Source organism: Ursus americanus, chromosome 5 (genome assembly GCF_024610735.1).
Source record: "Ursus americanus isolate L20-20 chromosome 5, mUrsAme1.1.p, whole genome shotgun sequence".
Classification (NCBI taxonomy): Eukaryota; Metazoa; Chordata; class Mammalia; order Carnivora; family Ursidae; genus Ursus; species Ursus americanus.
This window is the reverse complement of record NC_142131.1, coordinates 4,654,975-4,679,304: the sequence shown is the minus strand read 5'-3', so window position 1 is coordinate 4,679,304 and position 24,330 is coordinate 4,654,975. Positions and strand designations below refer to the sequence as shown.

Here is a 24,330-nt window from a genome sequence, read left to right as displayed (position 1 = left end):
TATTCTAATGAGGAGGAGAGAGGGATGGGGACGAGGAAGGTAAGCATTCACCGTCGCAGCAAATAAGTGCTAATGTTTATTGCTTGCGTCATGTAAGGAACTTTTCACACATTCACTCATTTAATCCTCTCCACAGTTTAAGAGAGAGGTGTTATTTTTATTTACACTTCACAGATGAGGGAAGCAGTATGGGAGACGGAGATAGAAAAGCCAGGAGCATGGTGACACTGACGGCAAGAGAGAAGCATTCTCAAGAAGGAGGGCATGGTTACCACGGCGATGCAGCTGCTAGGAGATGAAGCAAATTGTGGACAGAGAAGTGGCCACTGGATGTGGTGACGAGGAAGTCACCAGTGACGCCAGAAAGAGCGGAACCAGGAGAGTGGCGGAAAACAGAACCGCAGAGGTTGAAAGAAGATGTGGGATCAAAGCAAGGATCTTTATGTACAAGAAATATACTTTGGAGTGCCATTTCTGACAATTAATTTGCAGTCTTACTGCACTATAATTGCCAGCTTGCTTGTCTGTCTCCCCCAGGAGGCTGCGGGCTCCATGGGGGTAGGAACTGTCTCATTCACTGTTTTTTCTGACCTGTCACCTACCACAATGACTGGACACAGTAAGCGACTCAACGGATAGCTCTTGAATAAACGGATAAAATAGATGATAAAAATTGGGGCAGGGGAGGGAGTTTAGGTTTCTTCTTGAAAAACTACTTGCCAAACAAAATTTTCCCTGCAAACCTGCTACTGAATGGCCGGGCCTCTTGTGCAGGCTGAGCCAGGTTTCTTCCCGAGGGGCAGTCGTCCCTCAGTCTCCTGAGCCACTGCAAGCTGTCCTGGCTTCTACTTTGTGGAATCAGGTGCTTAGGAGTTCTGGGATCTAATCTGAGCCCTGTTAAGAAATTGTTGTTACCTTTCCTATTTCTAAATTAGAAAAATATGATCCTGCAACCTAATTCTTTCATATAATTACTTAAGCCAAATCAAAGTTCCAAGGAGATTATTTACTGCAAAGCAATGACGCTCCTGGGGGCCTTCAGGCAAGCTCCAACATAACATTCTATTCACCCTACAGCATCTGGGGAACAGCAGACCCTCTCCTTCCTCCTTTCTAAAAAAAAAAAAGAAAATTTCACTATACATCAATCCTGTAACAGAAGTGAACGAAACATAAGCAGTTGCTCACAGCACATTCCCTGAAAGGGTTCCAGGGGAGATGTTGATTTTCCTGAAGAAGCAAACCAAGCAAGTCCGGCCTGGACACTACGTGGCCATCTACCTTGGCAAGCCTTTACTCTGTTCACAAGAAAGGACTGCGACTTGCTGGTCTCTGAATTTCTTCTTCCTTTATAAGTATAATCGTTATTTAATGGGTTTTATGTATGAAAAAAATAGCTTCTATTTGTTCCTAAGAACTGCTTAGTCTTGGGGCCTAGTTTTTCTTTGTAAGATATTAGCATGTGAATTGATATTCATGGCTACGGTCTTATGAACCAGGTAGTTCATGTCATGGTTAAATATCACGTACAAGGCTCCAGACAGATATGTGTGTGTGTGTGTGTGTGTGTGTGTGTGTGTGTGTGTGTGTGTGTGTGTGTGTATATATATGTATATATATATATACATATATGAATAAGTAATAATAGTAGTAGTAGTTGACATTTACTGAGGGCTTACAGTGTGCGTGACATTGGGCTCAGCGCTCTGTTGCAATATCTCATTCAATCTCCGAACAACCTTATGGAGTAAATCAGATGGTGAAACTGAGGCTTTTAGAGATTAAGCTGTCCCAAATCCCACAGATAGTAAAACGAAGGAAGCAGAATTTGAAAACCCAGCAGTCTGACACCAGTGCTCACCAGTTTAACCTCTGCCATAAAGCTCCATGTTGTGTTTCTTGGCTTAATACTTAAATACAAGGAAGGCCTTTCAGGTGAATAGGACTGCAAGAAGAGGAGATGGAACGTTTGGCTACTGTGAGGTTGTGAGGTAACCTCTGAATTTCAGCTGATGTGTTTTTCTGTTTCAATTACCAAGAATAATCAGGAGAGGGTTGTAAAAATGTGTTTTAAAGTGTTCCTATGTGAAAATCACCTGGAGAAACTGTTTTATCAGCAAAAGGAACAAGATGCTGATCCTTCAAGTGAAGGACTGAGGTTCAGATTTTCAAGCCCCAGCCATGCTCTCTCACCATTTTTCATCTTCCCTCTTCCGATGAGCATACGACGGTGGGCTGTCCAGGTAATGGTTATGTTGCCCAGACCCAGGATGGCACAATCGAACACAGTCAACACCACTCCTGCCTTATTAGGAGAGAATGTTTTGTTTTGTTTTTTCACTTTATTTTCTTTGATAAGGCATAAATTTTCAATTTTCAATTTTGGCTATGGGCAACCTGGATGCAGCTGTGCATGCGTTGCAGGGGAGAGGAGAGTCCCTGCAGGTACACACTTTGTTTCATGGCTGAATTGCTACCAAAACAGTCCTGGACACAGGGCCCCACAAATTATTTTTCCTTTAAACTGATTTTTCCAGTTAGTTCTGTATATTAGTTACAGAGTCCTATATTATTTTCCCCATAGGGCTTTCCTGCTCCTGATTCCTAAACAAGCTGATAAAAACTCCATTTTCTCCACAGAAATATTTAGGTGGTTGAGGCTTTCTCTTACCATAATTACTTCCTGAAAAATGCAGTGGTCAATTTTTCCCTGAATATTTTTACATTAAATTGGGCACACAAAAGTTGGCCCTTGATATTTTAAGGTTGTAGATTTCTGGCTTTAAAGAGATGACTGGTTTCTATTACTTGCTTTCTGTGTTGGCTTCTCATTGATTTGATTAAATCTCTCTACCATTTAAATGAGGAACTCTGTGTGAACACAAGAATTGCTTATGACCTGAAGAAATCATTTCTTATTGAAAGAAATCATCTATTTCACTCCTCAACTAAGTACTTCAGGAATTGGAGCAGGTGAGGAGAAAGGTCTCAGCAATGGCAGTTTGATGAGAAATGAATTAATTCGATTACTTCCATGGTGTGGATCAATAATAGTCAGCCTCACAGAGGCCCCTGGCCTGAAGGCATCTGGATAATCAATGGGATCACACAGAGGCCTCTCCTCCCCCAGCAGCCTCTCTGATCTTTTCTGGGCGGACTCTTCACGCCTGTGTAATTCTAATTTATGTCAACTAGAAATCAAAGAAATTCCAAGAGGCTTTGGTCATAGGACAGTGGGGTGGACCTTTCAAAATCTATTTATGTCTATTCCTTAAGTACTGTGGCCCCCACGACCCTCCTGGCACCTCTAGAGGCTGGGGAGAAAGAGGCTCCGGACAGAAGCTACCTGCTCCCGGCAGAGGCAGAGAAGTGGCGTTAGGTAAATCGAGGTATACTTTGTGCTTCCTGTCTACAACTCTGCAGGGACATAAGAACAAATAAGCATTTTAAGCGAAATGCTTTGGCAAGAATGGCTCCCTCAATAACGCTCTTTAATGATACCCCAGACGCTGGCATTTTCAAATCAAATGAACAGTGTATAAAATTAGTTCTGCATGAAGTTAAAAAAAAAGAGAGAGAGAGTGAAAGGGAGCTTTTAAAAGCTCCAGCATTTCTCCATCCAACTGCTTTTCACAAGGGTTTGGCATTTGAGAATTGTTACATTTATGATGTTATTCGCTGCTCATAATTCAGGCCCTCTGTCTCCAAACTTCTGTATTAACACACACTGCAGAGGTTCCCACCACGACATTTTATCACCGAGGTTTTCCACACCAGTCAGGCTGCCTCTGGCGAGGTCTGGTTTCTCAGCCAGTGCCACGCCACTGGGCTCCCTCCCTTCTCATCAACCCTGTTACCCCAAACATTTTTCATTAACCTTCAACATTGCATTTCCATTTGCCCTACAGCTTTCCCATGATTTTTTTTTTTGTCCTTTTCAGTTTTGTTCTCCATCCAAACTGCCTTGTAAGAAATGAGGAAAATATTATATTATTAGAAGAAACAGATCTATATGGAATCTAGAGTTCTATAGATTATTCTGTTCTGAAGCTGTGAAAATGATTTCTATGACCAAAGCCATCGACTGTCTATAATCGTGGAAAGCAGAGTAAACATATCGCTCTTATTAGAGTCCCGTTGGTTATACAAGCAGTTTTAACTAAATCACCAAATAAATGCGTGTTAAGTTGATAGGTGATTTCGGGTCAACTCTAATTCCCAAGGTCAAGTAAGCCTTTGAACAGTCTTTAAGAATATAAGTTCACCCCAATTCATCAAAGCCGTCTCACACAGCGTTTTCTTCTCTTGGTTCTTACAATGCACTAAAGTTTAGGAGATTAAGTGGCGTCGGCTTTATAACTCAAAATAATGCCTCTAACATGCTTATCCATCCAGCAATCAGAACAGCTACTCAAACACCGGCTTCTTAATGCACTTCCTAATTTTACAAGTGCTCAGGGAATGCTGCATTTGAGGAATGGCTGCAGGACTCCTCCCTGGGAGTCACCAATATTGCAGCCAAACATACTCACTGCAGTTTAGCTTAGATGTTGTCTGACAACCTGAGCATACGTTGCTGTCATTGCAAAGAATACATTTAATGTTTCTCACCTGTTCTTTGTTTACCAAATGAGGGACAGAAAGAAGAGACAGAGGAAAACACCTTTTCCTACAACAAATGCATTTCGTTATTCTTTCAATTCCTCAAAAGCCCAAGTGAGGAAAAAAGATCAAGCTTGGTAAAATGCAGCTTCCAAATTAAATATAAGGGGCCCCAAATGAAACTGGCTGCGTGTGAAAGAAAATATTACTAGCCTTGATTATTTCACAGAACCACAGGATCACAGAACTCAAGCCCTGGGACACAAAGATGTTACAGACCCCATCTCTCCCCAGAGCAGGATCCCAGGGACAACATTCCTGACAAAGGGTTAATTGCGGAGACCATCAAGGTCTCTTGCCTCTCCTTTGCTCCAGTTGGTGTGCAGAAAGGCAAAGAACTCAAGTTGGCGAGTTGTAGATGGTAAGCACAATTGGTTAAGGTATAGAGAGAAGGCCGATAGACCCAAACAAGTTTTGTTCTTCAATTATCGGTTGGCATAGATGATCACATTGAGATAGATAATGGGGTCTTCGTCTCCATATCCTGATCATGATTTCTCCGTGTTTTCTATTTCAATTCTTATTTTTCTCCATTATTATTACTTTCTTTTTGTTTCCTCGCCGATTCGAACTGTCTTATTTTCAACTCAGCCTTTTCTCCCACTGCAAATCTTTCTTCATCTCTATGCCTAGGTCTGTAAGTTGATTCCAAATACAGAGTGTCCCATAGAGGTACTAGTTTTCCTTTGTCGAGTGTGTAGAAAATGTAATTACTGACATCTTAGTACAGATAATAATAATAATCTTAATTTTAAATTTAACTGAAGAAAAAGTAAAAGGGCAATGTCTTCTCTAATCTCAGTCTGTATTTTCTCTTTGATTTCTTTTCAAAATCGGATAGCAGGCAGTACAATTTTTTTTCCTCATTTGGAAATTTCAAATATCAAAACACAGGTTAATATGACATTGATGATAAGAATAATCAGCGCACTGAGTATTTTACATACAACAAACATGATTGTTCTAAGAGCTTGGTATATGTTCACTTATTTAAATGCTCACAACAACTCTATAAGATAGGTACTATTATTATTTTCATTTTACAAACGAGGAAACAGAGGCACTGAGTAAGTAACTGCCCAAGATGATACCACAGACAGCAGAGTCCAGATTTGAACCCAAACTCTGGCCTCTAAGTTCAAGCCCTCAACTATTTTAACCTCTTTGCTACTCAAGTCTTTCTGAGTCTTGATAAAAATTTAAAATCTGGAGATAGATTGCACAACACAAATTCTGAAAGCTGAGTAGCTACTTTAGATTTCCATCCAACTAAATCAACAAACAGGCTATTATGTGCAAGGCTTTACTTGCACTTTGTGGGTGGTTTGGAAACTTCTTCCGTCCTCACAGAGACTCTCGTGTCTGGCTCTGAGCAGCCGTAAGCCTAAGGACGCCAGGCTGCAAGGCCGGACCCAGCATCCCCCGGGCCAGGCACACCACAGCAGACTATGGGCAGACAGGGTGGTGCGAGAGCCAGCAGCTCTCAGAGCAGCTCATGGTTGGAGAAAGGATTCAGAGGCCTCCTGAGGAAAGGACTAACGTTCTCTCAGGGATACCGCTAATCAGAACAGCCTCCCCATCTCATTTTGGAGTAATTTGCATTTGGGTAGAAAAGGATCTATTCCTTAACTTAAAATAAGCAAAATGCTGGTCAGCAAATATGTCTGGAATAATCTCCTGCAATAACTGGAACATAAACTTCTACAATTCATCTCTGAAGGTGGAGCTGACCTCAACAAATCTAAAGAGTGTGGACTAGAAATATGGTAATTTCCAAGAATGCTTGTGGATACACAGATACATTTTGAACGCATACATTTGTTGTCCTTGGTTAGGAGTACCAGGTAGCAGTTTCTTCTAGCAGACACAGGGCAAAGCTGTTGTCGTTGTTTAGCATTTCTAGAATACTCTGTCTATTGTAGACTCTTTAACTTGTTTTAAAAAGAAGCTTTTTTTTAAAAGATTTTATTTTTAAGTAAACTCTACACTCAACATGGGGTTCAAACTCATGACCCCAAGATCAAGAGTCACATGCTCCACTGACTGAGTCAGCCAGAGGCCTCTACAAGAAGTCATTTTAAAGTGACAGGGTTAGTAGCAGCATCAGGTTAGTTAGTAGTGAAATTTGAGGGAGACTTGCAACCCCTGGGTCTCAGTGTTGTTGCTTAGTAACAAAGTCAGTCAGCTTTTAAGACTGGGCTAAGAATATATAGTAAATTCTCTCTAAACATAACTAACTGGCAAAGGCCTAGTAAAAGTTGGGATTTTAAAGCATTTGGAGACAAGAACTAGGTCAATTAACAAAAATGACATAGCACACAAAGGATTTGGGCCATTCTCCTATTTGCCCCCAAATATGCTACATTTAGAAAATGCATGTCCTTGGAGAGACATATATATTTAGTTTCACTCTCTTTTGCTAGATTTGTCCCTAATCACCATTTGCAAAAGTAGCACACATGTGTAAATTATTTTAAGATTCTAGCAAGTTCTGAGGCAGTATCTGAGGTGGCTCTTTCCCAAGCAATCAGTTCCTGTGCCTGGAGACTGCACCCAGGGTGTACCACAAGCACTGGACCCATACTCCAAAGCCCTGGGGTCAGATCTCGGATAAGTGGCCTCTGGCCAGTGCCTGGTCTTTCTGAGCCTCCTTTTTCTCCCCCTCACAGTGCAGATAACCACTTCTTAGATTTATAGAAGAGACATGGAATTAACAAGGGGGAAGGCACCTCTATAGTGGCTGGTGATCAATACAGATTTTTATCATTTTTCTTCTCAGTCTTCAAAGGGCCCCATATTAAATGTGGCACAATTTCCCAAACTCACACCCACATCTCCTGGCCAGCTCCACACACCTTCAGTGGGACCTCTGGGACCATTTCTCATCATGTGCTAAAAGTGGCATCTTGAGTGTGGAAAGGCACAAATTCCCACATAATATCCCCTCACTGGCCCTTTGTTGCCCCCAGATGGCTAGAATACATAGATGTTGAACACTGAAATCACACACTTCAAATTGCGAAAAACCAATTTGGCACCGTTCTTTCCACCTTACTGTTACAGGAAACTTGGAACCCAGAAAAGAATTTTACTGTTAGACCCTGCACATTGCTGTGTGCCATGCAAACATTTTTAATTTTGGTTCATGGACTTAAGGAGGGGAGGCCAAAATCTAATTTGACTGTGTGTATGACTGCTTTTTCTTTCTGCATAAGCACAAAATTCATTTTTAAACAGAGAAATGCAAAAATAATCTCAGATTCATTTAGAAAACCAGGCATCTTGCAATGCGTAGCGGTAATAGTACACGTATGTGCATGTACACATTTGTACATATAGGGAGAAAGAGAGAGAGTATGAAAGAAAGCTATTACCTACATTGATATATAGAAAACAAATTCAAGAGGTTAACTCTTACTTTATCGCATCTCATCAGCCCCAGATATCTCAGGGATTTGCTGCTCTGTGCAATGAGGGTGGCTCCTTGATCTGTAATTTCTTTACACCATCCGACATCCACAGTCTCTATGGTCATGCTATACCGGCCGATGGCTATCAGCGCTGCAAGGCAGGAGAGAGAGAAAGAAAGCAAGCATAAATGTTAGTAGTGTAAGGGGCCTCTATCTTATTATGACTATTCCTCTCATTTCCTCACCAAATTTGTTCCTGAAAGGTTGTGTGTAAACGAGTGTTTTGTAAACGAAATTAAATTTGAAATGCTTTAGGAAAGCTTGCTCTATGACAAACCCTTTCACAAAGTGAATAATCGTTCCATAATTCCCCTTTCATTGGAACACAACCTCTTATCAGTTTTACTCATTACAAGGTTACCTGTACTTTCAAACATTCATATCTGCAGAAGGAAAAAATTAAAATGAATTACATATATAATGTTACAGAAAACCCCAAGTAGAAACTAAGCTTTACCCAAGATAACTTGAATAACTTTTTAAAAGGAAAATCCATGTAAGCACCATTTTGAGGTGTGTTAAAGTGCATGTGAATTTCTTTACCGATTGGGATAATTTTTTCCATCTGTTCGAGATCTGTTAAAACGTTAAGGCTGTATAGTATTTTTCACATTAGTCCTTCTTGGCACTGTTAGGAATTAAGAGTACATTATACATACAGTTGAACTAATTGGTGCCATGCTAGAGTGCAGTAAAGGGAATGCATTTGTTATGGTGAATTTCCGCACCATTATCAGAAGTCTTCCTTCTATTAACATATAAAATGAAGCCTGTCATCTGCAGACTATCAGTATCTCTAGCCTTCCTGACTGTTTAGCATTGTACGGCTAAACTAAAGTGCAGATGCTTATCCCATAATCTACGAAGTGCACTACTTATCGCTGCTCCATTACCCCTCACCCTGTCAGAGCGACCAATCAGTGAAGGTGGCTCTTTGCTACGGACTTCTGATTTGATAGATGTGCACACCTCTACATTTGTGGAGCAGAAAAACAGACTTCGATGCCTCCAGCCAGAATGAGTTTATGGTGCATTGGTTTGTAAATGAAAACCCTGAAAACAATGCCACACATATTAAAAAGGAAAGAAATTGTTTGCTAATTATTTCCTCATTCTAACATAGGATGTGTTGATTTCTGTGACATTAAAGGCGGATGATATTTTACAATTGACTAGATTGATAAGAGCAGAGTGAATTACTCATGTAAATAAATGTTAACTCTTAGAGCTCACAGAAAAGAACTTGGCAAAATCTCTTTGCTAATTATCTCAGTAATTTTTTTTTTTAACTAGGAAATTCATCCCCATGCATTCAAGTATCAAAGCACTTCTAAGTAGCCAGACATTAAAGGTTCACAAAAACAACCATGATTCCACTGTTTTCCAGTGAAAATGCTAAAAAGACAAAAATTTTTTTCTCCTAGAAGTTCCTCATGCCATGAATTTGTTCATGCTCTCATCTTTGCACATGCTACTTCAACATTTATTTTTCAAGGAAGTGGAATGGGATGGAGGGGATCTGCCAACGGTCTGCTGAATGGTCTGAGTGATATTTTGTGTGTGGAAGCAATATCCCAGGTTAATCCCATTGGTGTCCTTGCCCTAAGAAAACTGTTATCTCTGGTATTGTCATAATTTTCACTAGTTATGATATCCTGAGGATCTCTTACAATAAATGAAGTAGAAGATACATAAAAGAAATTTCTTTCAGTACAGAGTGCTCAAACTGTGATTTCGAAAGATGACAAAGGGCAAGTTGCAGGATGGCCCCAGGTTGGTAGACTGTGTACTTTTATTTAGGTTTGGGGCTTGAACATGAAAGCCTTGCAGTAGCCAGAAAAGGGTAGAAACAAATGATCTGAGGATTTTTCAGAGGCACTTTATAAGCGAATGAAGAGTCAACAGCTATTGATTCGAACTGCTAAAAACTCTGGTATTTAGTATTTCCTTTTTTCCCCCTTTCTTGCCCAAATTAAGATAAGCAGTAAATAAGAAAACTGAAGATAAATCAGGGTATACAGTTTTTGTTTTGACATAGTTCTATATATTAAAGTAAGAATTAAACTTTATTATTCCTTAGTTCCTTCAGTTATTCAGCAAACACCTCATGAGTACTCACTCTAGAGCATTTTGTCCAATATCTATCGACCATCCATGTGTTAGGCACTGGGCTAAGAATTTGGGGCACATTGTCTCATTTAATCCTCTCAGAAACCTTAGGAAGTTTTATTATTATTTCCATTCTAAGGATCAGGAAACTGAGTCACAGAAAGACTGAATAACTTTCCCAGTTACAAGATACTAAGTGGGAGAATGGATAATAAGCTGAGAACTGGCTCTCAGCCCTGGCCACAAAACAGATGTACTGAGTCAGAAGCATGAGGCCAGGCACTGGGCAATTCTAACATGCTGAATCTCCGGCATGTGGACCCGTGGTACGACAGGTGCTGGACCTACTAGGTGGTGGGGATAGAAAGATTCACAGAATGCAGAGGCCAGCTGAGTGGGGGTGGAGGGTGGCAGGGTAGGGTGGAAATGAGTACTGTCCAAGTAAACAGTGACGATACAACGCTCATCCCCTATAGCTCTTCCCATTCCTAGCTCCTCACTTTTCAGATCTCAAGTCAAAGGTCAGTTTCTCAAAACTGATCATCATATCATTTACCACTATTAGAAATGTTATTAATTCATTTGTTTGTTTACTTTGTTGTGGCCTACCTCTCCCATTAGAATGACAGCTCCTATTCCTGCCTTTTGCCCAGCATCTAGCCTGTGCCTGGGGAGGAGCTTGTTCTTAAAAACATTAGTTGAACACACGAATGGCTATAGTGTGGTTTAGGTCTATTAGAGAAGCATGCCTGGGGGGCACTGGAGCGTCTCACTCTTCAAAAGGGAAGAGAAATCATGGGAGCCTTCATGGAAGAGCTGAGCTAGGTTGTGAGGGATGAGTAAGGGTTCTCCAGAAAAACGAAAGAATGAGGGCAAGTATGTTGGGCTAAGAAAATGGCATACGGAAGGGTAGAGACATGCGAAAGGATAGGGCAGCTGCAGGCCCTTCTGTGTGGCTGACCTAAAAATAAGTACAAGGATGTGGCGGGATTCACTTCAGAAATATTTATTCAATGATTAATGGCACTGGGGTAAGCAAAAGAGATACAAAGAGCAGGAAAAAAAGCAGAGTCCTTGATGTCCTGAAACTTATATTCTAGTAGGAGAGACAGATGTGAAACAAACATAGAAGTATACACAATTCTAAATTGTGACAAATGCTTAGAAGGAAATGGACCGGTCATTCTAAGAATAACATTTAAGTGGGGGGCACGAGGGAGAGTCTTTCTGATGAAGTTACTTTTAATCCCTCCAATAGCCCAGCAAAAACAATACTCATCTGAAGGTTGGAAAACTGAGGTTAAATACTTCACCAGGGCCCCACCCCTCATAAGTGGCAAAACCAAGGTGCAAACTGAGATAGTTTGGCTCCAAAGCCAGTGCTCAGTCTATCACAGCAGCACACAGAGTGGTAGAGGAGCCTGCACGTGTACAGAACATATTTCCTTTTGCCACCATTCAGGACTTAAACATTACAGCTTATAGGTAGCCAAGGATTTACCCTGTGACCATAAAACACAGGTCCAAGAGAATCTTCAAATTCCACAATCTGTAGAGCAAACTTACCTCTTTGTGACTACATCCTACCTTTGGATATTTTTTCTTTGTTGTTCACAAGACAGCCATGAAACTTGTAGTGTGGTCTAGTCTCAAATTCATTTCCAGCCTCACTACTTAGTAGATGTCTGATCTCGGGATATTTAACTTAGTTCTGAGTCTCTGCTTCCTCGCCTGGACAATGGGGAGGTTGACTCTGTGTCCTGCTGACTTCATAGGGTTGGTCTGAGGTTCAAATGACATAATACATAGGAGGGACTTTGTCCTACATAAATGTCATGATCTATGTGATATTTCCCCAAAGCATTCTGCGGTGATGCAGTTGATATAAAATGAAAAGACTTGAAAGAGTTTTGAAAAATAAAATGCTCTGGGCAAATGACAGCATTATATAAGCACCTAGTCATTATGTCAATGCTAGTTCCTGAACTGCCTGCTCTCCACTGATGACCATGAACTTGTAGACTGCACCTGGGATGATAGGGCTGTACGTGCATGTAATGTGTGATACTACCTTCATTAGGACCTGTTAACACACTACAATGATATTTATTTATATTATAAATTATGCAAGACTAATTCCTAATCTCAATGCAATTTTCATATACTTTTTAATGTGCTAAGTACAACAAAAAAAGTTAAACTCTAAAAAGTTACACGAGTTAGAAAGTGTAATTCGGTAACTCATATAATGATCAAGAATATACATTAACCCACTAGAAGGCATTTCCATAGACATACAGAGCAACTGAAAGCCACGAGCACATATACTATATATATATGTGTGTGTGTGTGTGTGTGTGTGTGTATATTTATGTTGTAATATATAATATATGTTATATATAATATATATATTATATAATATATATTATATAATATATATAATATAAATATATATGTTTATTTATTGGAGTATTGATTGTAATTGCAAAATAATAGAAATGGCCTAACTAACCCTACGTAGGAGAATGGTTAAATGATGCTACATTCTCACAACTGAATACCATGCAGCTGTGAAAAAATGTACGGGGGAAGATCACTAGGAACTTCTAAATCATTCAGTGAAAAAGGTAAAATGCAAGGATTTATATGGTGTGCTATCACCATATAAAAGAGAATATAATTAAAAAACACACACGAATCTGCTCTTTGTGAAAAAGGAATATGGGAAAGAGAAACCAGAAAATACAGAAACTGTTTAACTATAGGGGGTTGGTGGGAAAGGGGAGGGAAAAAGGGGGCATGGAATGTGGGGGGGGGTGAGGGTGTCAGGAGGGATGGACACTTCTGGGAGTATCTCTTTGGATATAGCTTTGTGCGTCATAGTAACATTTTACATACCTCTCAAAATAAAAAAATTAAAACCAACAAGGATTTGGAGAAAAGGGAAGTAGAATACAAACAGTAACAAATGAAGCTAATTGTATTACAAATGAAGAGCATGACCCAGGCGAATAAGATAACCACACAGAAGGGGATGGGAATTAAGAATGAAGTGACTTTGGAAAACATTATTTCGGCAGGATATTGTAAGGTGAAACCCAAAAAGAACTGTCAGCAAATACTGTACTCCAGTTACTATATCTATTTCTCACAGGGGTATGAGTTAGCAATTCAGTAACCACTTTATGTGTAATCTAGGATTGTAAATAATGAGAGCTGGTCTTTTTACTGTTAGAGAAAGAAGTTATAAATAAGAGAAGGGGAGAAGCTTATAAAGATCTCAGTGGTACTGAATTGGAACCAGAGGTATTAGAATGAACTCATGGTTATATATATACCAGATATATTTGACGTATGTATATATATACACATATGTATATATAACAGAGATACACAGATAGAGAAATAACTAATAAATATGATGTATGTGCATGCATGTGTTAGCATACACACATATATTTCCCATCTTTTTCGGCTGAGAGAGACTAAGAGCAATGATGCTCCAGTAGCAATGATCGACTAGCACCCAGATCTTGGCTTATAAATATCATTCTCCAATAAAAAGAATTAGGGCTTTTTATAGAAATGGTTGATTCCTAGACTGGGGCAGAGAAAATACAAGATAAGTTTGAAATATTTTGTGATATCAGAAAAAAGAAGTGCTTAAAAAAGAATGAGGACATGTCAAAAGGACATAGGATCCAATCAGAAGAAGCTGCCAATGGTCACAGCTGGAACCATCTGAGCATCAAAATAAATAGACTATTGGACTATACTTGAGAAAAGTGAATAAGCATCCACAAGTCCATATTGCATAGATAGATAGATGGATATATAGTCAAGGAAGGACACCTCTTCCTTACAGAAAAATTCAAATTAATAAGTGTAGAAGGAATGGGGGAAATATAAAAACATCCTTAGGCAAAGACCACAGTAATAACTGTTGCAGGCCAAATCCACCAATGGATGCTAAAATCAGAAGAGACCCAGCAGCCACCACCTTAACCAGAAGACCAAGATTCACATCACCAGTAATAACACATACAGACATCATGTACCACCTGAGCACCTCTGCAGTATTCTTGCCAAAATAAACAATCTCAATCTACGCGTAAGGAAACACCACACAAACCCAAACTGAAAAACATTCTACAAATCTAAAGGGCAGAGGGGTAATAGAATGTAAGAAAAGAATGGGGAGGTGTCACAGATAGGGGGAGTCTGAGAAGACACCCCAACTGCATACACTGTGAGATCCTGGACTGGATCCTGGAAGAGATAGAAAAATTAAGGGAAAAAACTGGTGAAATTCAAATAAGACTTGGAACTTAGAAATCTCACTGTTTCAATGCTAATTTCCTGGTTTGATAATTATACTATGGTTATATGAGTTGACAACATTAGAGGTAGCTAGGGGAACAGTATATGTGAACTGTCTACTATTTTTGCAACTTTTCTGTAATTCTAAAAGTATTTCGGGGCACCTGGCTGGCTCAGTTGGTGGGGCACGCGACTCTTGATCTCCGAGTTGTGAGTTCGAGCCCCATGCTGGGTATAAAGATTACTTAAACATAGACTCTTTAAAAAAAAAGTATTTCAAAGCAAAGATCTAAAACACACAGATAAGCTAATAACAGATAACAAGTGAATGAACTAAGGAGAGAACTAAAATTTTCTAAGTGAAAGCAGGTATTATTTTCACAGTGAACAATCTGATATATAAATGTTACCACTAAAAATACATTTTTCTCCTCATAGGAGGAAGATTAGTCATACGAGTGCATTAACAAGTGACCTGCATATGCCATTTTGTCCTTTCCAGTTCTATCTTCTGCTACGGATCTATGTACCTGCAATACAATCAGAAGAAATGCCCTAGTGCTTGAAAGAGCCAGGGTTAAAATTTAACAGTAGGATTAACATCTTTCATGTAATACTTGGATAAAAGCCATTTGCAAAGAAATTTCTTGGCATGGGTACAAAGAGATAAATATGAAAAGTGCTCTTCTTTGTAGAAGCCAAAGAGGCTCTAAAAACAAAGAAATGACACTTTCAGAGACATTTGTTGTGGTGTGATGGTCCCGGGGAAGGCTCCCTTCGCCCTGCAGAGACCATGGCAGTGGCTCCTAGCCCTGGCGCTTCAGGAGAATCACAGGTGCCCAGCAAAAGTACAGATGCCGAAGTCCCACCCCTGGAGATTCTGATTCAGGAGAAGCGATAAAAGCTCCTGTGATCCTGATGTCTAGCCAGGGCTGAGAACCGCCGGAACACAACAACCTACAACTCGGGCAAAGTCAGGCAACTAAAAAAACAAAAGAACTCCTTGTTAAGGATATGCACAGCCATGTGTTCTCAGATTTTAATACGCCTTTCTCTCTCAAATGGTAGTGACTTTTTGTATATGATCCAATACTTTTTAATGTCCTTATTTCTAATTTATATCCTTTCCTTCCATTTTTATACATTACTATTATATTCGTCCTACTATTATGTAGCCACCTGACAGCGACTGTATTCTCTTTTTCCAGGTTGTCCTTTTTAGTAAATATTTTTCTTTACTTCATTGCACCTATTTATATTTCTAATGCAGCACTTATCAGAGTTTGTTTCATATTAGAATTATTTATCAACGCATCTGTCTTCCTACTAGACTGTAAAGTCTTTGAAGCAGCAAATGTGGAGAATGCTTTTCTAGGACCTCTGAAAGTCTCTGAAAATCAAGTGTCACTCATTTTTTACAGTTTCAATGAACTTTTTGGAAGTACAGCATGCATGCAGAAAATTGCACAAGTCCTAAGGGTACAATTTGATGGATTCTGACAAAGTTAACCCAGCTGTGTAACAGTATCCAGATTGAGAGACAGGGCATGACCACCACGGCGGAAGCTCACTCGTCTCCAACTCCAGTCACTACTCTTCTGCCAATAAGGATAACCACTATCCTGACTTTCAAACACATAGATGAGTATTCTTGTGTTTGAACTTCATATAAATAGAGTTAAACACCCTGCGCTCTTGTCTCTGGTTTTGCAGCTGTCCATTATGTTCATGAGCTCCATCTACACTGTTACGTGTATGGGTAGTCCGTTCATTCTCTTTTTTTTTAAATATTTTATTTATTTCACAGAGAGAAAGACAGCGAGAGAGGGAACACAAGCAGGGGGAGTGGGAGAGGGAGAAGTAGACTCCCCACGGAGGAGGGAGCCCCACGCGAGGCTCGATTCCAAGACCCCAGGACCGTGACCCGAGCCGAAGGCAGATGCTTAATGACCGAGCCACCCAGGTGCCCTGTCCATTTTTTCTCAATGCTCTACAGTATTCCATTCTACTGGCTGTAATTTGTAATGCTACTGTAAACATGAACATACATGTGTGGACATATGTTTTCCTTTCATCTAGGTAAATACTGACAAGTGAGGTGGGATTTCTGGGTTGTATGGCTAAATGTTGAACTTCATAAGAAATTGCCAAAATGTTTTCCAAAGTAGCTCTACCATTTACATTCCCACCAGTAATGTATAAAGATTCCAGGGTCTCTACAACCTTGCCAATACTTGGTAATATCTGTTTGTCTGATTATAGCCATTCTGGTGGGTGTGAAGTGCTACCTTATTGTGGGTTTTAATTTTCATTTCCCCAAGGACTAATGATGTTCTGCTTTTTGTCACGGTGTCATACATTGTTTTAAAATCCTAGCATAAAACTATGTGCCTTTATCCTTACAAGTACTCAGTAAATATCTATTAAATTAAATTGATAAATAAGGAAAGGCACATAAGTTTTCTATTATTAAACTACATAGCAAACAATAGCTTTCTAGACAACAGATAATTTTCCACGTAATTTGAGGGGAAGTACCAGTAAAATAAAATAAACTTAGTCTATCCTCTGGAAACATGAAAAATCTTAAAGTTTCTTAAAATAAGAAAGTAAATTTAAAAAAAATTACAGTTATAGAAAGCTTTCCAAATGCTCATTTATTTGTGGAACTTCAAAGACTGCGGAGTATGCTTTATTTAGGAACTCTAAATCTCTGAAAATCAAGTGAAAAATAAATATAATACAAAAATTGCCCAACAATGGTGGATAACATTAGAGTGAAAACTTTGAATTATGGCAGAATTTTCAAGACAGCACACGTAGGGGCATTCATTTTACAGAACTCTGTTTACTGAGTTCAGAATAGCGACACGCAAGTCTTATCTGACAAAGGGGACAAGCTGGCTGTGGCCCTTGACCTTTCGGGGAAAAGACTCTCTTGCCCTACACAGCCTGAAATGGAAATGCAACATTATTTTAGGCTGCACCTGCTTTCCTTCCCATGTGATAAACAAGTTGGTGGAAAAGTAAGGGTTCAAGAGAAGAATTTTTTTTAAAGGTCTTTAAATTTATCAAAGCAAGGATAACTATTTTGTACCTTTTATGCTTTTCACATTATTTTTACTCTAATAGCAGAAAGACACAAATCTGATTGGGTAGGTAGAAACTAGTTTTGAGTACGTGACTTCTGAAAATGTAATAAACAAAAGGCATATTTAGAACTAACCTTCATTTAACAGGAATATGACCCACTGCCCTGGTTTTCAGTGGTGCTGTGTTTGGTAGTAACCAGCCCTCTGAGTGGAATGTTATGTTCCCCTGATAATCCCTTTATTAAATTTTAGAATCCAAGATGAAGAAGAAAAAAGTCTTACTACTCTTAACATTAGCTGAGGACCTTAAAGTCCCTGGTTCAACTATTCTATTTTATTGTAGCCTGCATGCATACATATATTACTTATCAAAGAATTATGCATCTTTTTCAAAATCCTGACATATTAGATTTCCCTACTTTATGAGAAGTGAATTCTGGGCTTAAATGTGTTGGTTCATGGATATGGAAAAGTACGTTAGTATTTCTGTCATCTATCTGCCTTGCCCATCTTTCTGAGCTGAATTTTCCAGGCCACCCTAAAGACACAGCGTCAGTTTCAAGTGGGTATCAGATACAAATATTTATGTGACCCAGTGCAGGGCAGAACAGGATGTGACTGCAGCAACTACCACTTGAGAGACACCAAGGCTGGTAACAACATGTGTTATCAGACTGCCCAACACACATTGTAAAAGTGTGTTGATACTGAAGGAAAGGAAACCAAAGGAAGAAGGAAGAACACATGGGGACGTCAGCAGAGTGAATATATGCTCTCTTCCTTCTTTAAATAAATACTAATCGAGGACCTACTCTGCACTGGGGAGCGTTTCTGGAGCTGGGAATGAAGAAATGAAACCTCTGCCCTTATAGAGCTTGTATTCTGAATACAGATAAATAATTACAATACATAATTTGTCAGGTGGTGATGAGGTTTTGGAGAAAAATTAAGCAAGGACTAGGGGTGGGAGTGCTACAATTTTAATTAGGGTGAACAGGGAAGGCCTTATGGAGAAAATGACATTGGAACAAAGATCTGAAGAGGTGGGGAACAAGCCATACAGATATCTAAGGGAAAAGCATTATGTGCAGAGAAAACTTAATGTCAAGGCCATGAGATAAGAAGGTTGCTGGTTTGTTTTAGAATGAGCAAAAGAGCAAGATGGTGAGTGGTGGAGATGAGATTGGGGAGAGTTAATGGAAAAGGGGGTGGTCAAAATCATCTCATAGATCATTTTAACGACACTGGCTTTCCCTCTAAATTAAATTAGAATCCACTGGAGAATTTGGGGCAGTGGAGTGATATGACCTAACTTAAACTTTCAAAGGACTTCTCTGGCTTCTGGGTTGAAGACAGACTGTAAGGAGGCAAGAGCAGAAGCAAGGAGACCAAGAAGGAGGCTACCGCAATTATCTAGACAAGAAGTGATAGTGGCTTGGCCCAGGGCTGTGTAATAAAAATGGGGAGGAGGAGTTGAATTATGACTATTTTAGAGAGGATCAAAAATACTGCTGATGGATTAGATGTGGAGCAAGAGAAAGAAAAGAGTCAAGGATGTTAAAAGAAATCTTTTTTTGGCACTTAGATTTGAAAGAAATTTCCTGCATAGGATTTTACATAGCTGCTATTTGTGTCCTTGTGTCTCTCAGTGTCCTTGCCTTAGTAGGAATATATTTGTTTCTTCTCCGGGATATAAACTCCGAGAGGGGCAAAGACCACCTTAACTCATCCTTATATCATCATTGTCTAGCACAGAGCCTTCACTCACTAGTATTCAATATATGTTCATTTAAATATGTGCGTCTTACATATCACAATTAAAAGCACTTAGGGAAAAAACTCAGAAAGGGATCTTGTTTGCATTCTCTAGAGTTCACATTCATTCTTTTATTCAAAAAGTATTTACTGAGTAGCTACAGTATATCATCACTGTGACGTTCTGCAGTAACTTTGGGGGAGATTATAGGTAACAAACCTATATATTTTCTGCATTCAAAAATTTTCAACACTAGGCATGCTTTGCTTTACAAAGGAAGTAAAAACCAGTTTTTAGAAAGGTGTACTGGAAAGATTTCTAAATTTTACCAGAGTGAAGGGAAGAACTTAACATTTCTGACAGCGGGGCTTCTCTCTAACCTTGCTCCTCAAGGCAAACAAACATATTTACGGGTGCCAAAATTCAATACCTAAAATCATGTGAAATCCTGGGAAAAAAGCATAAAGCTATTTGCAAACTAAAACTAAACACAAAACGGTAAGCTCACTTATTCCTCCCTAACTATAACCAGAACAATTATAACTCAGGGGCTCATTGTCCCAAGCATGGATTACCTTAGATACTGGCAACAATTTTTGCTTATGGACCTTTCTGCTATAAGGAGAGCAAAGGAAATAAAACCATGAAATTCAAAACATTTCAGTTTGAGTTTTTAAAGTTTAGCAGAGAACTAGGTTAAAATTCAGAGAACACTAAACTTTCTATATTCTTTTTGTTTTCGAGGGGGAAGAGAGAATCCCGGTTCTGGATCCACTCACCTGCAAACTTGAACCATACACACTAGTGCACATGCTTACACATGCAGGGAGACACAGACATAGAACTACATATGTACATACATTATTCTTAGGCCCTAAATCCAAGTAGACTTCCCTTGAAGCTACTGAAGGTTAAGCTTCAGGGTCCATCATTTACATGGACCTTTATGAGGGCCTGGGTCACAGAAATATATTTACAGGGTAATGTATTTTTGTAAAATTTGTAAAAACAAGATGCTTTTCTATTCTTTTCTTTAAAAGAGTTTTCAAATTGTTTAAACCTCAGGCCCTGAAAAATCCTGAATTTGTCCCTGACCCAACAGAGAATACTGATTCAGTGGCTTTGGGGGTGGATACCAGGAGGCTGTATTTTTTTCTTTTTTTCATGTCACCAAGTGATTTTGATACACAGCCAGGTTTGGAAATCACTGACGAAGGACTACAGACTGATCAGTTTAATGAGTCCCTGACATCTAGGTAGTATTTCTTTCTGGAGTTCTGCCACCATTGATTGGGACATAAACCATGTAACACTATGTAGTTTGGAAAAAGCTGACAATTGGCAACATTCACTTCCACATTGCAGTGATGAATCACATAACCCTCTGTGCCGAGTAATTAACTATCCATTTGTATGTACTGGCTGTAGCGATATAGTTCTTTTCAACGAGGAAGGAAGGGAATTTGGACATAACATTAACAGTTGTTAATACCAAGCAAATAGAGTAAATTGGATTTATTAAAAAGAATATGTGTGTAGATTTTTTCCCTAGGAGTTGATATAATTTGTCTAGCTTTCTAATTATAGCTGGGACAGAAAATGGCTGAACCCAAAGACCTCTCACGGTATCTAATAAACTTTTACTTACGGGGAGAATATTTCTTGGGTTGGAGAATGACAAATAATTTACTAAGCTTTTCCTGAAAGATAGCTAAAGGTGTTTCACCTGTATCTAGCTGATGAATTAGCTTTAGCTAATAATCAGTGTCATGAGACAGGGAAGAAGCAGCTTGTAATTACTTTGAAAGGAATGAAGGAACAGATCTGATAAAGAAACTAAATCAGCTAATTCCTCTAGGGGCATACCGAGTGGGAGAGAAGCTTACCTTACTGCCAGTTTAAAGGGAGGGAGCATGGGTGGTTTTCACCTGCCTGGCTTCCATTCCCACTTCCTGGTAACAAACCCTTTCCAAAGGTGCAGTATAGGGGCTGTAATCCAAGGTTCCCTCCCTTCTCCAAGATGCAGGTGGGCATGGGACCCAAACCCATCTAAGTACACTCACTCCCTAATATCGGAATTCTGCCCAGAATGACTTTAGAAGAAAAATAGCTGGAGACAACCATCCTGGGGGAGGCTCCCAAAAGAGACTCTCATTAGTCCCAGCCACCTAGAGATCCCATGTTCTTGTCTTTCTCACAGCCCAGTTTTTATTTTGATTCTGGGAGTTACCCCATCTTCTTCCAACAATTTCTTTGCTTTTATTCTGGGTTTTGTTTTACTTAAAGTAGCATCGGTTGGTTTCTGTAACTTGCAACCAAAGAATCTTAATACAGAAAACTATGCACACGGTAACTCAGTTATTTTCTACAATAACAAAAAGTCCAAATGGATTCTCAACGATGCCCAGCTGAAAGAGTCACACCATCAGAAAATATAAATATGCCTCAGTAAATAAACATTTGTTTTGTTGGTAGATGTTTCTGACATATCTGTACTCATTCTTTAGCAAAGTAAAATAATTTTATTCAGTTCCATGATGTCTTTTTAAATTTTTCAAATAATAACTATTGATTGCATAAAAATGGCACTACTTACTGTAAAAGTTAAATCAATAAAGGAAAGTACAATAAAGCTTTAAAATTATCCCAAATCCCATCATCGAGAAATACCATCACTAATATTTGGTAAGCATTCTTCCAGCACCGTCCACATACAGACAGCACAAAAGAAAGAGGAAGACAATATCAGAAATCTTGTATACAATTATGCATGTTTTTAAAAAGTATTTAACTTGTTTTTAATCTAATTTAACCAACATAAAGAAATTGAATTGAGAAAGAATCACAAAACTTCAGTTAAGTATTTCTTTACCATACAAGGTAATTTTTCAGAGTCTACATAAATTAAGAAAAAAATTTATGGGGGCGCCTGAGTGGCTCAGTCAGTTAAGTGTCTGACTTTGGCTCAGGTCATGATCGCATGATCCTGGGATGGAGCCCCTGCATTGTGCTCCCCACTCAGAGGGGTGTCTGCTTGTCCCTCTGCCCCTCCCCCAGCTTCTGCTCTCTCACTCTCTCTAAAATAAACAAAACCTTAAAAAGAAAAAAAATTATGAAAACCTTTAAGAATTTGGAGTCATTTTAAAAATTCTATACTTTACCTCAGACAGAATATACTGACTCCCTTCTAGAAAAATAAAAAAGTAAGAAAACTGACAAGCATTTCTCCCTCTTCCTTCTTCCTTTCATATTCATCAGCTATATTATTATTTTTACATTGTCAGGTTTCAATGTTCCCATCTGCTTTAGTAACCACAATTGTCATGGTTGTTTTGTACTCTGGTTCTATAGTAAGTGGACTAAATACAATGAGTTTCTTCATGATTTGCTTTTTTCATTCCTGAGGTCTTTTTTGAATTAATCTTTTGGGTGGCTAGATACCATCTTTAAGTAGTTTTTTTTTTTTTTTTTTTTAGAAAGATTCATCATATATTCTCTAAATTTTGAATGCTAGAGAAAGACTGTTATGCTTATGTTCAAGGAACAACATTTGCTAAGTATTAAATTTTGGGTCATACTTATTTTTTACCTTCCGAGCTTTATAGACAGGTGCTTCAGTTTTGCTGTGGAGAAACTAAATCCAACCTGATTTCTTCCCCTTCATACACGTCTTGCTTTAATATCTGGAAGCTATATGATTCTTTTGTTATCTCTTAGGAACAAAACCTTTATCAAGCCAAGTCTTTATTATTCTGCAGTGATTTATTCTCCTGGAACATAGCAGATGCTTTGGATTGTTGTAGATTTAGAACTCCTTAGATGGAGGGGGCGCCTGGGTGGCACAGCGGTTAAGCATCTGCCTTCGGCTCAGGGCGTGATCCCGGCGATCTGGGATCGAGCCCCACATCAGGCTCCTCTGCTATGAGCCTGCTTCTTCCTCTCCCACTCCCCCTGCTTGTGTTCCCTCTCTCGCTGGCTGTCTCTATCTCTGTCGAATAAATAAATAAAATCTTTAAAAAAAAAAAAAAAAAGAACTCCTTAGATGGAGGATCCATGTGTTTCACTTTTGTTTTGTTGGCCTCACTTCCCCTCACCCCCACCCCTTGCAAATGAAGGCTTCAAATAAAATGCTAGGAATAGACGCTGTAAATGGTCCTATGTTTGTTCCTCTCAAATTCTTCTACTTTAATTAACTGAGGATGGCTATCTGTCAGGAAGATGGGGAGGTGAGTAATAAGCTGTAACTAACTGAGAATCGTTGTGTCCAGTACCCTTATTACAAGTCTGTTATTTCCTTTATCCTGACACACCTGTTCTCTCAGATTTCTATGTTCAAATGTTATGTTACTAATAACAAAACTGTTCGAGCCATTTTTGTGTTGAATTCTGGCACCTTCTGCTTCTCTCCCTCTTTCATCCATTTCACTTCTGGCAGTCTCCTCAACTCTGAAGCAAGGCAGCAGATGACGGAGATGGCTCATTAACATGGTTTCTCTTTTGGTGACCTCTTCTCTGACATTTTGGAATGTAAAACTGGGACTCTACACAGGCATGGAGATTCATGGCTCAAATTAAAGAATTTCTGGCTCTGTCTTTCTGAATAGGGATACATATTTCATGTTAATCAGAAGTATCCCCCAAGATTTTTTTTTTTAACATTTATTTATTTGAGAGAGAGACAGCGAGTGAGCACGAGTGACCAGGGAGGGGGAGGGGCAGAGGGAGAGAGAGAATCCTCAAGCAGACTCTGTGCAGAGGATGGAGCCCAAAGTGGGACTTGATCCCAGGACCCTGGGATCATGACCTGGGATCATGACCTGAGCTGAAATTAAAGTTAGCTGTTCAACTGACTGAGCCACCCAGGTGCACCACCCCTAAGATTTGTTTTTTTAATTATGTTCAGTTAGCCACTGTATAGTAC

At 39.2% G+C, this 24,330-nt stretch overlaps 1 protein-coding gene across 2 annotated transcripts in view; it reads right to left on the bottom strand.

The window, feature by feature from the left end:
- FBXL17 (F-box and leucine rich repeat protein 17) overlaps positions 1–24,330 on the bottom strand; it is a 484,579-nt gene that overhangs the window by 13,761 nt on the left and 446,488 nt on the right. For both annotated transcript variants that reach the window (XM_045808274.2, XM_087861936.1), the window contains one exon: positions 8,081–8,223. In XM_045808274.2, the coding sequence (XP_045664230.1) occupies positions 8,081–8,223 (143 nt within the window). The remainder of the gene's footprint in view (positions 1–8,080; positions 8,224–24,330) is intronic.